The sequence below is a fragment of the Mobula birostris genome, chromosome 9 (assembly GCF_030028105.1).
Source record: "Mobula birostris isolate sMobBir1 chromosome 9, sMobBir1.hap1, whole genome shotgun sequence".
Lineage (NCBI taxonomy): Eukaryota > Metazoa > Chordata > Chondrichthyes > Myliobatiformes > Myliobatidae > Mobula > Mobula birostris.
The window spans coordinates 20,100,646-20,118,868 of record NC_092378.1 but is presented as its reverse complement, the minus strand read 5'-3'; the positions used below and the strand labels follow the sequence as shown (position 1 = coordinate 20,118,868).

The window sequence follows — 18,223 nt, the reverse complement described above, 5'->3', positions numbered from 1 at the left end:
CCTCCTTTGAACCCTCCAATGCCAGCGCATCTTTTCTTAGGTAAGAAGCCCAAAACTGTTCACAATACTCAAGGTAAGGCCTCACCAATGTCTTACAGAACCTCTGCATCACATCCCTGCTTTTAATTTCTAAGCCTCTTGAAATGAATGTTAACATTACATTTGCCTTCCTCACCACTGACTCAACCTGCAAATTAACCTTTATGGTGTTATACACAAGGACTCCCAAGTCCCTTTGCATCTCAGATTTTTGGATTTTCTTCCCATTTGGAAAATAGTCTGCACATATATTTCTTCTACCAAGATGCATGACCATGCATTTTCTAACATTATATTTCATTCGCCACTTTCTTGCCCATTTTCCTAATCTGCCTAAGTCCTTCTGCAGCCTTCCTGTTTTCTCAACATTACCTGCCTCTCCACCAATCTTCATATCATCTTCAAACTTGGCAAAAAAAAAAGCTATCTATTCCATCATCTCAATCATTGATATACAGCATAAAAAGAAGCAGTCCCAACACAGACTCCTGCAGAATACCACTAGACACTGGCAGCCAACCAGACAAGGATCCTTTAATTTCCACTTGCTTCCTCCTACCAATCAACTTAATAAGCAGCCTTGTGTGGCACCTTGTCAAAGGCCTTTTGAAAATCGAAATATACATCTACTGCATCCCCTATATCTACCCTACTTGGAATCCCTCAAAGAATTCCAATAGGTTCGTCAGGCAAGATTTTCCATGAAGGAAACCATGCTGACTTTGTCCTATCTTGTCATGTGTCACCAAGTAATCCATAACCTCATCCTGAACAATTGACTCCAACATGTTCCCAACCACTGAGGTCAGGCGAAGTGGTCTATCATTCCCTTTCTGCTGCCTCCCATCTTTCTTAAAGAGTGGAGTGACATTTGCAATTTTCCAGTCCTCCGGAACCAAGCCAGAGTCCAATGATTCTTGAAATATCATTACTAATGCCTCCACAATCTCTACTGCTACATCTTTCAGAACTCTAAGGTACAGTTTATCTGGTCTGGTTGACTTATGTACCTTTAGGTCTTCCTGCGTTTTGAGAACTGCACGCACTTCTCTTCCCTCACACCCAACATCTGGCACACTGCCAGTGTCTATCACATTGAAGACTGATGCAAAATCCTCATTTAGTTCATCTGCCATCTCCTTGTCCCCTGTTATTATTTCTCCGGCTTCATTTTCTTGTGGTCCTATATCCACTCTCATCTCTCTTTTATTTTTTATATACTTGAAAAAGCTTTTTCTATCCATCTTGATATTGTTTGCTAGCTTGCTTTCATATTTCATCTTTTTCCTCCTAATGATTCTTTTAGTCGCTTTCCGTAGGTTTTTAAAAGTTTCCCAATCCTTTATCTTCCCGCTAATTTTTGCTTTGTTGTATGCCCCCTCTTTTGTTTTCACATTAGCTTTGACTTCCCTTGTCAATACTGTTTTGCCATTTGAGTGTTACTTTGTTTTTGGAATATGTCTACTTTGCACCTTCCTCATTTTTCCCAGAAATTCAAGCCATTGTTGCTTTGCTGTCATCCCTGCCAGCAGCTCCTTCCAATCTACTTTGGCCAACCCCTCTCTCATACCACTGTAATTTCCTTTACTCCATTAAAATATCAGACTTTACTTTCTCCCTACCAGATTTCAAGTTGAACTCAATCATATTGTGATCATTGACTCCTGAGGGTTCCTTTACCTTAAGCTCCCTAATCGCCTACGATTCATCACATTACACCCAATCCAGTATAGCAGATCCCCAAATAGGCTCAATGACAAACTGCTCTTAAAAAGCAGGAATTCAATAAATACACTCTCTTGAGATCCATTACCAATCTGATTTCCCCAATCTACCTGCATGTTAAAATCTCCCATGACTATCATAACATTGACCTTTTGACACACTTTTTCTATTTCCCTTTGTAATCTGTAGTCCACATCCCAGCTACTGTTTGGAGGCCTGTAAGTAACTGATATCAGGGTCTTTTTACCCTTGCAGTTTCTTAACTCAACCCACAAGGATGCAACATCTTCTGATCACATGTCACATCTTTCCAATGATCTGATGTCATTCTTTACCAGCAGAGCCACACCACCCCCTCTGCCTACCTTCCTATCCCTCAGATACAATGTGTAACCTTGGACATTCAGCTCCCAACTGCAAATATCCTTCAGCCACAATTCAGTACCTAAAAATTTTTGAACAAATCCATTCAAACACTTTATGAAATATGTTCTAAAACCTGTGTGTGCTGAGTGCACTGTTTCAATTGGAGGTGTCTTTTAAAAAATATATATGTTGGATTGTGATATGCCCTTCACTGTTGTGTGCCAAATATTCACGATCGAACGTTTAATTTGCCTATCAATTTTGTCTATTTTTTTAATCTTTGGCCACAGTATGTAGAATTATTTTAGTGTCATCCTGCACAGAGGCAGTCTGGTTCACCTTACAGTATGAAATTTACAAATTTCACAAAACAAATAGGCAGGAAGGTCAATGACATAGGGAGTTCTTGAGATGTGTCATTAGCTGCACAGCCCTAAAATGTTCTTGCAAGTTTCCCTCATATTATAAACTCAATTGCATGCTCCCATTTGCAGTTCTGTATTTTATAGTTTCAATACAAAAGTCTTGGCTGCTGTATCCCAGAGGGGAAACTACGGTCTTTGCATTTTGCACCAAAAGGCTCCGTCCCAAATCTCTTACCATTCATTCTTTTTTCTGCTGCTGGCCATGGTTAGGAGGGAATCGGTCTTTGCAGTAAGTGCCTTTGACGTCACTCAATATATGCAGCCTGTGCTATTGTCTTACTGTGTCTGGTCTCAGCTCTTCATTCAGACTCACTGCAGCAGGACAGGGGAGTGAGTGCTCGCTTGCTCCTTCCTTTCTGTGGAATTTCCACCAGAAGCTTTTGGCATTCACTTGCAAGAGAAATATAAACGGTATTTTGTTCAGGACTGCTGTGGGTTGTATCAGCTTTCACGCTTGAACAGGGCAGCTGCCAGCCGCAGAGCCGGGCTGCATTGTCTAGTTTCATGACCCCTGCTGTGTAGCTCCTCATCTTTTTGCAGCATCTGAACCAGCCATGTTCGGCACGGAGTCTTCATGTAAGTACAGTACAGGAAGAGTTCAGTAATAATTAGCTTATAAGCGTTGTGCCATGGCATTGTTTTATTGCATGGAAGCAGTTGGAGTCAGGGCCACTTCACACAATGAATTCGCAGCTCCCCTTAGAATAGACATCAGTGCGAAACGAATCTGAACGATTCATGTCACTGTAACTGTTCTTGAGGATTTAAGGGAATAATTTTTCTCTGTTTCCGTGATCATTCTGTACGGCGTGTGTCAACAACACATATGTGATCAAGCTGCCCAAAATAACAAACATAATTCCGTTACGGCAACAGCAATAAAGCAGGCGGCAAGGAGCGGCGAGGCTGAATTTGTTACAGAGTGCACTACAGAGAATCTCTGCTCGTAGCTCATAAATTATTTCAGCGACTTTACCACAGTACATTTTGCTGACTATCTTAAGGCCTATATTGAGAACGACAGTTTCTGGAAGTTCTAAAATTCTAGAAGCTCCTGGTATTTCAGTGGGATTTGCAACCAGCTCCCATAAATGAAGACGATGTTAATATTATCGACAAATAATAGACGACCAGCAAATAGTCTTTCCACTCTGTGCCCCCACCCCTCCCCCTGTCCCTCCCCATCAATTTTTACTGGCGACACAATTTATTGACAGGAGGTCCAGACTTTGCATAGGGACCCTTTGGTTCTCTGCTCTGGTTGTCTGTTCTTTGAGATGCTACGGCGCTGAATAGCAGGGAATCGCTTTAGCAGCTGGGCAAATGGACGTGTGTGTGCTTGTTGTGAGCTAGCTAATCTTGGAGGGGCACCGCGAGGCAGGAGCGAGTCTGTTATCATAAAGTGAACTGTTATTTACAGGGCTCCCTTGTTTGATAAAGCCGTCCACGCGTTCCCTGCAGTTCACTCCTGTGTTTGTCGATGTCTCTTGCTGCCGTGGTTACCAGATTGCGATGGCTGAAAATTGATATCTCTTGCAAGCTGGCATAGTGAGTATGGGGTTTTCGATGGTGCCTGTAGGTGGTACATTGCCCCCGTTATCCCTGCAAGAGGATGGAGTCGGTAATGTGGCTTACATCCAAAACTAGGGCGGATTTAAGTGCTGCTCAAAGTAACATTTTAATTGTCGATCACAAAAAAATTCTGTTCTTACCTTAAGGTGTGATGTGATATGATGACAGTGAATCATTTCTCTTTTTAATTGGGAGAACCAAAATTAACTTGGAGAGCCTGTGTTGCAGGAAATGTTTATATTTTAACCTGTGGATTTAATGTTGATTCATATCCTGGGGGCTTTGTAGTTTTGGCGGTGCAAAGGAGTCTGGAAGGAAAATGACAAAATGGCAGTTTTCAGTGGGTTACTTTCATTTTTATTTTCATAAATAAGCTCCAATAAAATGTTTAACTTGGCATGATACTTTTTGATGAATCTGCTTTTGAGAGTTCAGCATATATTTTCCCTGTTATTCTGAGGAGCGGAGAGCTATCTTAAAATCCGGCAACAAAAACACTCTGTGTGCTGAGAGGATTAAAAATGGGGTCTTTTTCCTGGACTGAAAATAAATGCCTGGATTAATGTCGCTGTACTTATCTTTTGTCAGCTAAGGAGACTGTCGTATTTATTTTCAAACAGTGAAAAAGCAAGTTAAATATACAATAACATCAGCAATTTCTGCCCTGTACCTTGCTGGCGAGGCACTTATGGGATGGAGGAAAATAGTACCTGGTTTATTGACTGTTCATGGCGTTGTATTCAGTCCGGTCTTTGAAAGGATAGAATGCAAATCAAAATCAATCCATTATTTGCTTTCATTCATCATTAATAACTTGTTTCCCAAGACAAAATTATTTATTTTCATGTTTAAAAATGGTTATGTTTACTTGTGCTTGAAATAATTCTGAAAGACTGTACAAGAAGCATGATGCAAATTCAAAAATTTTTAATAGCTTCAGCTCTCTTAATAAGGGTGACTGCTTTCTGGTGGTGTTTGTAGTGTTTACCCATGAGGATTATTATCTACTGTAACTACGGCCAAAAGATCAGCGTGATTAGTAAACTATGTAGAAATTATTATGATTGCCAAACTCCTTCAGAATGAGTGCTTTTAAACTTAGGATCTGAATGAATTGTTTCTCAACACGTTCAGTGGTACTGACCTCAGACTGACCAAGTGGGCCGAGATACATGAGGTACTGGTCTGAAGTTGAAAAGAAGCAGGCTTAATTAATGGTCTCCAGCTTGTTTTCATTAAAATGTTTTCCCCCCATTAATACTGAGGACAAATGTGAAGTCTACCTTGTGGCTAATATGAATGTGAACTAGCAAAAAGGGACAATACTAGTAAATTTGGGTAAGTACCTGAATTCCCATAGTACATGGTTTATAGGACAGATATACATAAATATTTAATGAAATGGCCAGTATATTGCATCTCTTTAGGGATAACTTGGAGAAATGGATACAATAATGAGTTAAATTATGTTCATTAACAAAATATGGTTATGGTTATTAAAATCTGAAAAGAGGCATTTCCTCCAGTGGTTTATAAAAACAGGAGATTCTGCAGGTGCTGGAAATCCAGAGCAACATACATAAAGTACTGGAGGAATTCAGCAGGTCAGGCAGCATTAATGGAGGGGAATAAACAATCGACATTTCAGGCCAAGACGTTTCATCAGTGCATGTAAGGTTCTGATGAAGGGTCTCAGCCCGGAAAGGTTGACTGTTTATTTCGCTGAGTTCGACCAGATTTTTTCTGTGATCTACTCCATTGGTTTGATGAGATTAAACTGAAGAATGGGGTCTAAAGATGTTTGAGTCAGGGAGGGGAATTAGATAACAATTTGGTCTGTTGATAGTCATTTCATGAACTCCACTGAAGTGAATTCATCAATTTAGGGCGGCACGGTAGTGTAGTGGTTAGCACAATGCTTTACAGTACTAGTGACCCAGGTTCAGTTCCCGCGGCTGCCTGTAAGGAGTGTGTATGTTCTCCAAGTGACTGTGTGGGTTTCCTCCAGGTCCTCCAATTTTTCCCAAAGTCCAAAGGAGTACCATTTGATAGGTTAATTGGTCATTGTAAATTGTCCCATGATTAGGGTAGGATTAAATTGAGGGGTTACTGGGTGGCCCAGCTTGACAGGCCAGAAGGCCCTATTCCACACTGTATCCCCATGCAAAAAAAAAAATCAAATGAGAATTCTTTGGGTCCACTTGATTGTGATATTCCTTTCAGCTAGTATCGTGCTGATAATCACTGCCAGGGCCAGTGGACAGGATTCCTGAGAATAGTGGAGCCATTGGAACTAGACACTAGCAAAGAATCAGGAGATGAAACAAGTGGAGAAAGTTGCTTGGAAAATTGATCCCAATGGTTGCATGATTCTGCATCCAAGCAAATGTGCACTAACTTCTTCCTATTAGATAAGATGCCTGTCTCGAGCTTTTGCAAATACTGCTCTGGTGACTGTCGTGACTGAGACAACAAACTCAGCGGGGGGCAGTCTCCCAGACTGATGATGTTTGTGAACAGCTCAGTAAACAGTGGCTGATGATCATTAGGTCCATCCACTGATGGATGACCTTAAATAAACAAATCAATCTGCCCCAGCCTCCGCCCTTCCGTTCCCTCATGTAGCCCAGTCTCAAAAGTGGTCCAAAGCTGATTGCGCACTTCTTGACTGATCGCAAACATCACCATCTACAATCTGGTAGTTGACCTGAGCAATGAGGTCCAACATGGTAACATTTTGAGCCGCACCAAACCACTAGATTAAGTAGCCAGGGAAGCTGTGGCCACCTGCTCCACAAGTTGAACATGGACTACATGCTGACTGTGACTATCCCAAGTCAGACCATCACCTATGTAATAGACACCTGCCTAGTGCCGTCAGCAGCACAGCCTTGCGCACTGCCGTACCTGAAGCCATTGAATGGATTGCTAAACCTGACAATGAATTATGACTATACTGTATATTGCAAAGTTAAGCATGAGTTCAGGACAGGTGAAGTGATTAAAAGAGTGTGGGGATTTGAAGGGAGTGAGGAGTGGGAGCAGAGGCGGCATTGAAAAAGCCGAGGTAAGGAGAAGCATGAAATGACTGCAGATTATGGAATTTGCACCGACCGGTCTTACTGTATAAAAGCATATATTGACAGGGAAATCTCAAGAAATTTCTTTGCAAAGCTATAAAGAGGTAATGTGGGCCTCTGGGGAAATTAACCTAGATGTTACTAAGGATATGGAACCACTTCTGTATTCTTCCCTGGTGAAATGTGAGGGTTGGTATATTACAGTCTTAACATTTCAACAGTTAAATACAAATCTGCTCAACTGTCTGTAAGTCTCGGATCCGAATTCCCAGCCATGAATGGGCCTGCCAGAGAATCGTGCGGATGACTTTTTTACTGCTACTGAAGTGTTGCTTACTTTTGAAGTGTAGGTTTAGCAGCGCAACTGAGCATAAAGAAGGTATGCTTGTCGTAGTATGACAAGAATATCCTCCTAGGTTAAGAAACATGCTGGGATTCCTGTCTGCTTGCTCTTCTGTTATTGAGTTTGCTGTACTTAATGTGTGTACTGTTGGTATTCAGGGAGTCTGTGTTCAGTCATGCTGTTAATTGTAATACTTCTGTACTGTCACCTGCTCCGAGCAAACTGGTAATAATAAGCAAAGGCACAGAACTGTTTTCCACTGCAGCTTTATAATATCCTTCCTTTTCTCCGCAAGAGCCAAAGTTGGTGTTCCTCGCCACACTCCTGACATCTAACAGGACAAAATGATGACCATAAAGGCTTGAAAGTTTAATTAAATCTAATGCTGTGTTTCTGTTGCTAGGCCACTAGTTTGATCAATAAACCTTAAAAGGATTTCAGGAGCAACTCCATTCAAAGTAGCTGCTTCCACAAGTAGTTGCTAGCACAAATATCTGTAAAGTATAGGGAACTGGATCTTAAAGTTCAAATTTCAAGGTAAATTTATTATCAAAGTACATATGTCACCATATACAAACCTGAGATTCATTTTCTTGTGGGCATACTCAATAAATCCATAATAGGATAATAACCACAGTATAATCAATGAAAGACTGTACCAACATGGACGTTTGACTAGTGTGCAACAGACAAAAAATTGTGTGCATGCAAAAAGAAAGAAATAATAATAATAAATAAGCAATAAATATTGAGAACATGAGATGAAGAGTCCTTAAAAGTGAGTCCACAGGTTGTGGGAACACTTTAATAATGGGGCAAGTGACATTGAGTGAAGTTATCCCCTTTGGTTCAAGGGCCTGATGGTTGAGGGTTAATAACTGTTCTTGAACGTGGTGGCCTGAGTCCTATGGAGACAGATGTTGATGGGGTTGGATAAAATGTGGTGGGGAAAGTTAATATGGACCATAATTATTTTCACTCTTGTCGTGAATGGCCTGTTGTTATATTGTATATAATTCTAGTTTACGTTAAACGCCAATTCTTCTGGAAAGAGTTAGGTCGTTGAGCATAACATAGCTGTGCACTCTCCTCTGCCGTATGCGTGTAAATGTGGTAGTGATCGTGAATGACATTCTTAAAGATTAGCACCTTACTACCAATCCAGAAGTGAAAACAACAGTTACAGTTTTAGTTGTTGAAATAGAGGGTGCCGCTTGGACTACATTTCAAGAGGCATTGGGCCATCTTGGCTTTTGCATTTAAGAAAATATTTTTCTATAATTACCATTGAAATTATCTTAAAAAGCATTGGAAAATATTTATTTGTTAATGCAGCACAATAATTACATAAGCACGAGATTCTGCAGATGCTGGAAATCCAGAGCAACACTCACAAAATGCAGGAGGAACTCAGCAGTCAGGTAGCATTTATGGAAATGAACAAACAGTCAACGTTTCAGGCTGAGACCCTTCCTCAGGACTGGAGAGGAAGGGGGAAGGTGCCAGAATAAAAAGGTGAGAGGTGAGGAAGGACTAACTAGAAAGTGATTGGTGAAGCCAGGTGGGTGGGAAAAGTAAAGGGCTGGAGAAGAAAGAATCTGATAGTGGCGGAGAAGAAAGAATCTGATAGTGGCCTATGGGAGAAAGGAAAGGAGGAAGGCACCAGGGGTAGGTGATAGGCAGGCAAGGAGAAGAAGTAAGAGGTCAGAGTAGGGAATAGAAGAGGGAAGGTGGAGGGGAAAAAAATTACCAGAAGGAGAATCGATGTTCATACCTTCAGTTTGGAGGCTACCCAGATGGAATATAAGGTGATGCTCCTCCAGCATGAGGGTTACCTCATTGTAGCGTAAGAGGAGGCCATGGACTGACATGTCGGATGGGAATTGGAATTAAAATGATTGGCCATCAGTAAATTCCCTGTTTAGTGGATGGAGTGGAGGTGCTCGAAAGAGCAGTTCCCCAATTTACATCGGGTTTCATCAATGTAGAGCAGGTCGCATGGAGAGCATTGGATACAATATACAACAGATTCGCTTCACCTTGAAGGACTATTTGGGGCCTGAATGGTGTAAAGCAGGAGGTAAATGGGCAGATGTAGTATTTCTATTGCTTGCAGGGATATGCGCAGGAGGGAGATTAGTAGTGAGGGATGAATGGACAAGGCAATCACAGAGGGAGTGATCCCTGTAGAAAGTGGAGAATGGAGTGGGGAAGTAAAGATGTGCTTGAAGATGACGAAAGTTGGGGAGAATGATGTGTGTCCTGTGGCATGTGGAGTGTAAGGTGAGGACAAGAAGAACTCCATCCCTGTTCGGGTGGCAGGAAGATGGGGTGAGCATGGAGGTCCGAGTAATGGAGGAGATGCAGGTGAGAGTGGCATCAATAGTGGAAGAAGGGAACCCCTGTTCTTTGAAGAAGGAGGACATCACTGACGTCCTGGAAAGGAAAGCCTCATTTTGGGAACAGATGTAGTGGAGATGAAGGAACTGAGAAAAGGGGAGTAAGATTTTCACATGAGACGGGGTGGTAAGAGGTAGTCAAAGTAGTTGTGGGAATTGGTAGGTTTGTTCAAGATATCAGTAGACAGTTTGTCTCTAGAGATGGAGATAGAGAAATGGAGGGAGGTGTCAGAAATGGACCAAGTGAATTTAAGGGCAGGGTGGAAATTGGAAGCAAAGTTGATGAAATTGATGAGCTCAGCATGGACGTATGAAGCAGCACCAATGCAGTCACCTATATAGTGCAGGAAGAGTTCAGAAGCATTACCAGCGAAGGCTTGGAACATGGATTGTTCTACATGGACAACAAGGGGTCCTGTGGCTACCCTTTGAATTTGGAGAAATTGTTGAGGGTGAGGATCAGTTCTGTTAGATGGAGGAGAGTAGTGGTGGAGGGGAACTGGTTGGGTCTTTTGTTGAGAAAGAAACAGCTTTAAGGCCTTCTTGAGGGGGGATAGAAGTGTATACAGACTGGCCATCTATGGTTAAAGTGATCAAGACCAGAGAATTGAAAGTTGTTGTGATTAATACATACAGTAAATGTATGTAGTAGGTTTATGGGTTGTATAAATCAGATGATTCCTCAAGTCAAATTCCTACTGTTTGGTGGCTTCCATCAAGTGTCACTGAATATTGGGATCAGAGAGAAATATTAGTACCTCTCTACTTTAGTAACTAATTACCATGCCAACTGCAATCTTATTGTTTGGTTACCTTTGATGGAGAGCAAGTGTCCAAATATTGGATATTTCAAATAATCTTCTATTACTATGCAGATAAAGAGGGAAAAAGGCAATTGTAGGATAAATTCCAGATTAAGTAATAGAAGTGTATTTGGGTTCTTGTACTGTAGTATATTGTACATGTTGTCTTAGACAAGCCAGATTAAGGAACACGTTTATTGTGGTAGAGGACTTTCTACTAATCTAAATATTGCAAAGGTCTATGATGTGACATTCTTTCCTAAAGTGGTAACTTAAAGCATTATTTACACTGCAAGTACAGGGGGAGTCACATCTAAAAATTAGCAATACACATTAACCAAAAGTTCCCTAACATCTTTAAGGGGAAATCCTTGGGAAAACCGAAGGTTAACAATCAAATTATGTTCTCTGAAGTATCCTACATATAATATCTCCAAAGTTGTGAAAATATGATTGTATTGGAAAGGTTATTAATAAGCATATATATTAAAAGCAGAATTTTTCCTTTATATCCATTTAAAATCTTTATAATCTATGTTTTTATAGTCTGACAAACAATATTCCTTGGAAGTGCGAGTAGATCTGCACCAATGTACCCTGCCTTATTTATTTTTTATTTTGCTTTCTGCAGGAACTTGGTCAGCACTTACAGTCCTTTCTGTTCTTTTTACTTGTCTGATCTGTAAGTATTCTTTTGCCTCAGAAACTGTTATTGCAAATAGTAAAGTGGCTGCTTGACCTACATATTTGTTTCAATTATGTGAAAAATAAAATTGCAACCTTTTACAATAAATGCTACTTCTCCAATATCCATTTCGAAGTCAGGAAAATATTCTCGCTGAATGCTCCTTGCAGTGTCATCTGTTGACCTTTGCAGATGACTTCTTTGGCTACAGTGCTGAGTAACTGACAGGAACCCTGGGGCAAGGAGCAGAGGTCACCTGCAAATTAATATCCAGTGAAAAAATATCTTTATGGTAGATGCTCCCAGAAATGTCTTCTAATAAGTCAACTGTCTTAACTTGTTCCTTTGTTCTGGGAATAAGGGTAAGTGCAGTTAGTAATAGTGCCAATGTTGCATTTTAAAACACAGCATAATCAATATCTGGAAACTACCTTTTAAAATCTTGCTTTCTATTCATGGTTCACATGCAATGACAGTAACAAATGGTAACTTCTGAAAATATGGAGATTTTTTTTCAACCTGCAGTCATGCTGCAGAATTCAAAGTGCTCTGTAAAGTTATGAAAATACATATAATACTCTATCCTCTCATGAAGCTTGTGACTAATAGATAGAAAAGAACTTGTACTTGGGAAGTGTCTTTCATGACCTTAGGTCATCCAGATGCACTTCAAAGCTAACAACGCACTTTTGAAGTGTACATCTTGTGGTAACATAGGGAATGCGCAGTAAGGTCCTTAAAAAACTGATGTAATACAAGACAAAATAATCTGGTTTTAGATATCAGCCATGTGAATTTGATGGTCTTTATCAAATAGATCTGAGTGTTACATGCTGGTAGCCTAAGTCTTGGTTTAATATCTTACCCAAAAGGCAACAGCTCTGAAACTGAACCAGTTGCTTAATCCTGATGCAAGGTCTTGATCCAACATGTCAGCCATCCACAGATACTGCCTGACTTGCTGAGTTCCTCTGGCAGTTTGCTTTGCACTCCCTCAGTGTTGTGCTGACACTCTCTCAACCCTGAGAGAGTGTTGCATTATGGCAGCTATAATCTTTTGAAGAAAAACTAGACTTTGTACCCAAGTATTAGAGATGGGATTGCAACCACAAGTTTCTGAAGCACTAGTGATTGAAATCCCTGAGTAGAGGTTGATTGTTACTTGGGTATAGTTGGACTGATTCTCTCAGCCTGTATGTCTCACCTACATGGCTACTTACCTGAACAATAGTTCTTAACAACTATGCATTGTGGTGACGTTTTGCTTCCCAATTGATCATGCAATTGTAATTTTTTTGTCGTCTTCATCACTGTAACTGTTAATGACTTAAACCTGTGGCCATTATGGTCCAGCTCATTACCCAATGTTTTCAGTCAATTAAGAGAATTCTTAAGCAAGGAGAATGAATAGGAACAGAACAAAAACATGTGAGTAGATATCTTCCTTCTGAATAACCAACATCAAGGCATGGCTGGGTTGTATGTCATTGGATGCAATTGTTTTAGATATGAAGCAATGAAGGAGATTATCACATTGGTCCATAGTTACACTTTCTCTTTCCTGTTGATTCAGCATTTTCTTCAGTAGTACATGCTTGTGGTCTATAGTTAGGTGAACAACTGTCTCAAGATACCAGGGCTTTCTCTTTTAAAGAAGGGTTAATGATGTTAGGTTTCTACAAGCAGTAACCATAATTTGCTTCGAGTGATCAAACAAAGGCAGATGTTCTTCAGAACTGCGTTTATTTTTTCCCTTTCACTCACCATGGTCGCCGGCATCTCATTTCATAATGAGAAGAATTCCTAAAGCTAGTCAGGTCAACCTCGAGATTTGCTGCAGATTTCCAAGGTGGAAGTTCAGGGCTGATATTCATTACATCTTGGTGACTTGACAGATACAGTGCTGTGCTTTAGGGCATGGGGAAGAGTTGAGAACAATAAAGAGGTCTTGGAGGGGCAGGGCCTGTTGATGGATAGTGGAGAAATAGACTAACGGAAAATAGCGTTGTTTAGTTTTGTATAGCGAATAGTTGTTTAACCAGTAATAGGTTGGGAATATTTGATATTTTGATAAACTGTAGCAATTAATTGTCAATTACTCAGTGCCACATGCTGAGCACATGTAATGGTGATATAATATTCTATGTCTTTGTGCCTTTTTTTTTACCTTTGTTGGTCCATCTGGTACTGGAGTTATTAAAACTCAACAAAGATGACCCTAGTTCTTCAGGTAAAACCTGAGTGATTATAGTGGTAACTGGTTCAACATTTTATTTTATTATGACTGCATAAGAATCTGTGCCTTTTTTAAAATGATGACAAATGCCTCAGTCTCTATTTACTGTACAATGTTGAAGTTGTTCGCTGATGAAAACTCACGGTATAAAGAATATCTTGCAGTAGTTGATTTTGCACCCAGGGTCTGAGGATAAGTGGATACTTTGACTTCTTGTAAGGTTATCACTTCATAAATAGTGTTTTCAAATAATACAAACCAAATCCATATGGAATACTTTGAATTTGCGAACGAACAAGAGCCCCTTTTGTCCTTCCTTACTTCTTTTGAGCCTCATTTACTGCGTGTTCATATCTACAGGTTGTTTGAATAAGCTTTGCTTATCTCCCCAGAGTTTCATAAGCAAATGCTGAAAAACGGGCAACCGAAAGTACTGTTCACATTTAAAATGACTGTTTTCATTTATGCTACATTGTAGAAGCCCCGACTACCACCTCCCAGTGACCTGCATGTGTCCCATCCAATTCCCAGGACAATGTACACGTCAACGTGCCTAATGTTTGGTGTTATGTATTAATTACTGTGCCAGAATAGCTTGTTTATTTGTTACCTAAAAGTACCCCACAGCTATTGAGTAGTTTTCTAGATTTTACATAACCCTGCAAATTGCTTCCATTTCATTCCCCACTACCCCTTTCACATACTAAATTTCACAGGCTTTTTACCCCTAAACCAATTATTCTGTACCAACTAATTTGACCTTTTTAGGTGGTCTTTGACAAGTGAATGATGACATCGGTTACCTCGCTCCAGAGACTAAATACAGCTCAGACTGAGACAGAAATCTTTATACCTTGCTGATCTCTCTCCTCTTGCAATATAGCCTGTCTGAAACCAAATTCGAGTGCCTCATGAGTAAAGAACTACATTGAGAATGGACCAATTAAACTGTGCAGATAGAGGAATAGCAATGCATTAACGTGATAAATCACCCAGTGAGAATTCTGAATACAGTCCATTGGGAATTTTCAACTCCTATTGTCATACATAATATATATATTATATACATGTGTACAAATTTTGGTATTTTTAAGTATTCCCACTGAAAGTAGATTCAGCGCAAAGTTGTATTTGATGTTGGGAAATTTGGGGTTTTGTTATTTCAGCCTTCCGGTGAACGTGTGATACTGTAGGATTAATATATTTATTTTTATCTGTATTCAGACAACTTCAGTGTTGTAAGTCACAACAAGCGTTGCAGATGGTAGCATGGAATTAAAAGTTGGTGCTCTTAGACTAAATGCACTTCCCCACCAAAAAAAAACAACAAAATGGTAATAATGTTGTGGAGGCTATTTTAAAAAAAAAGTCAGTTGAGATGTTGGAAAACTGTTCCAGAAACAGCCTAGTTCAACATAAATTCACAGACGTCACGCATCAGTGCCAAAAGCAATTTGACAGCTGTTCCAGACAGACATCCAGCCCAGCCAGTTTTGTGAGATTAACCCTTTCAACCTGGTGTAGTTGGTACATTTTTATTGCCCTAATATAAAATTACAAATAAATGTGTATGCATAATTTTGTTAAATTGGAATCAGCAAAGAAATTAAATGGAGACCTATTGCTCTTTCTCTTTTCCACAAAATGCATCGCGCACACCAATCAGTAAAATTAATCACATTTCCTTTTAAAATTGTAATCATAAGTACATGCAAAAATATAAATGCTGAAACTTCGGCAATTCATTCGCCAATATTAACTACAGCTTTGTCACTTTTGTTCCTAAGTTTTTACAATATCATGTTCTGTATGTAGGCAAATCTGCAGCTAAAAATGCAAAAACGATATGCTAGGAAGCAGAAACAGACTTCCCTCTGATGTGGTTGAATCCAGTGTGATTTGAAACCACTATTGATGTCAAGGCATCATCAGACTGGCTCAGCTGATGACTTTTCCTTGGTTGTGACTTTAAAATGACTAGATAATTGAATTTTAGGAATACTTCATTTTGCTCCTTCATAAAATCTCTTTCTTCTTAAAAGTATTTGAAAATTTTTCTTTTTTCCATTGGGATTTGTTGATGAAGGTGTATTTAATTATTGTATTTTATCTGAGCAAGTTTGCAAAAATATTGAAAATCAATAAATTGAAAATTAAGGAAATCTGAAATAAATAGAAATATGATAGAAACCCTCAAAAGTTTGAACAAGTATGGAAAGAGAAACAGAGTTAATATTTCAAATAAAGGACCGACCAACCACTGCATCTATAGATGCTGTCTGACATACAGAGAGTTCCAGTATCTGCTGTTTGTATTTGAAGAATTAACCCCTTTTGTCTAAATGGCTGATAAAATTACAGGCCAAGTTTAGTTTTAATATAGAAGCAGAAAATTACCTCAGTTAGTAATTTCAGTTGTTTATACAATTGTTTTAGATAAGAGTACAAGTTGCCAGATATATATTTTTTTTAGTAATAATCACCATTGAATCCAAATTAAAGAAGAATCCCAAACTCATATTCCTTATTTTTAAATTTATTTTAGATGGGTTAGAGAAAAAAATCTTGTGGGCTGCTGAGGGAATCTTGAGGGAGTTGGAAATGCCTTGGATTTCACAATGTAAACTAGAACTGATTTAAATGGAGTAAATGAAGGGGTTAGACAAGATTAAAATCTTGCTGGCTTTCTTTTTTTGTTATAAGTTCTTATGTTCTCATTTATAATGGGAACAGTTAGTGCATATTATTTTATGTCTGTACAAGTTGGACACCAGATTGCACACTATTCTTTCTTAATGATTTTTTTTATTTGTTAGGTCCAACCTTAAAAGAATAGGTGAAATAAAAGGGATGACAATTCTGCAACTACAATTACAGTTAACTTTGTATTGTCTTATGTATTCTGTATAGTGTCTTTATTTAAAGTTTTACTTCAAGACTATAACCTCTTCCCACGAGACTGTGCTTGAAGTCATCATTGTTGCCTGAAGCTGAATTTGAACTTTGCGATCTGTCTAAATTTCAAGGATGGAAGCCTATTATTCATTCCCCTGTATTTAAGAATTTTGCATTAACCACTTATGCTTATGGATATTGTTCTGAGCTGTCATAGTTCAAAATCTTCTAAGCAATTTAAAGAGAAACTGTTCGCAGATTTTACACAAAACAAAATTTTGGTTGAAATGTTGCTTTTAAAAAAGCAAACATATTCTGTGTGTGTGTGTGTGTGTGTGTGTGTAGGGGGAGAGGGAGAGAGCACATCTGATTTGCATCATTTCTATCATGGCACTAGCAATACAATATTGAACAGTTAATAGAAAGAGAAATGAACTAGACTTGCCTTCAGAAATTCTGGGGATATTCATGTCAGGTAGCATCTGTGATGATAGAAAAAGTGTTTCTTCCACCACTGCTGTATTTCACCTCTCTCCATAGGCCCTTGCAGGTCACAGCAAGGTTCCGTTCCTGTGAACTGTTTGTAATCTGAACAGTTTGCAAGTCTGAAATGTAGCCGCTGATTTCCCATACAGCATAAGATGCCTGAAGAGGTGCATTGTCCTGTAGGAATAGATAGTATAGAGTAAATCAATCTTGTTTTACCATTGTTAATAATAAACTGATATTAATATATAATGCCTGAGCCTGTCTGGGGTTAACAATGATATTAAAAGATTATATTGCAGACAGGGTTTAAGAAGGTCAATGCCGCTGGCCTGACTAGCATGTCTCAAGATAGGATTCGCAGAATGGGCATCAACATGTTAACTAGAATGTATTCTTCTCGCATTCGATGTGTCACATTTCCAGCTAGTGACAAGCACAGACACATGCAGCCCTGCAGCAGTCGGCAGATCCGTCCCACTAGTATCCTGAATGCTGGTGGGATGGATCTGTCGCTTGTGTGTAAGTTCATAAACTGGGAAGGAACTGTATTTTCATTCCTCCAAAAATAAAATCATTTGAGACAACAAGAATTGATGTCTTCCTTTGACAGCAGCAAAAACAATTGTGTTGCTTGGACGTCCTCTGTCTCCGCTGGTTCACAGATATTCCCTCTGTTCTCCCTTCCCCCCTCTTAACTTAAAACGTGCTTGTCTATTAATCTGAAATGTTTCTCTATTTCCCTCTTTTGGTAAGATGGCAGCATATTTGGATGCAGCAGCTTCTTGGGGGCCAGCCAAAGGTGTTTGTCTTTTTTAAACGTCTTTTTTACAATTGCAAGACAGTGCTGGACATCAAGAACTTCAAGTATTGTAGGTCTACCCCATCAGCGAGGTGCTCATTGGTGGAGTAGCTAGACTTGGTTAGGACCGTGTTACTGCCTGCTACAGAAAGGCATGAGAGTTAGGGCAGGGTGCACAGTCCAATGGCGAGTGATCATACTTGACAGTTCTCTTGCGATTGCAAGACCCTGCAAAATGCTGCAAGCCTGTTTTCCTTGTTTATTGGCCAGATAAATAGTGAGGGAGCTGCGTGGCCTTGGTGTGTCAAGGACTAGGTCTCAAGCCGCGGGCTTGCCTGATGCAGCAGTCCGGGTGAGTAGATGCTGG

At 39.6% G+C, this 18,223-nt stretch overlaps 1 protein-coding gene across 13 annotated transcripts in view; it reads left to right on the top strand.

The window, feature by feature from the left end:
* LOC140202572 (suppressor of tumorigenicity 7 protein homolog) overlaps positions 1-18,223 on the top strand; it is a 205,620-nt gene that overhangs the window by 79,410 nt on the left and 107,987 nt on the right. For 7 of the 13 annotated variants that reach the window (XM_072267585.1, XM_072267583.1, XM_072267588.1 and 4 more), the window contains exon 2: positions 11,384-11,434. The exons of 4 other annotated variants lie outside the window; for them this stretch is intronic. In XM_072267585.1, the coding sequence (XP_072123686.1) occupies positions 11,384-11,434 (51 nt within the window). Of the gene's footprint in view, positions 1-2,903; positions 3,132-3,823; positions 4,104-11,383; positions 11,435-18,223 lie in introns of those variants that run through there. 2 more of the 13 variants (XM_072267592.1, XM_072267593.1) reach the window with 2 other exon arrangements.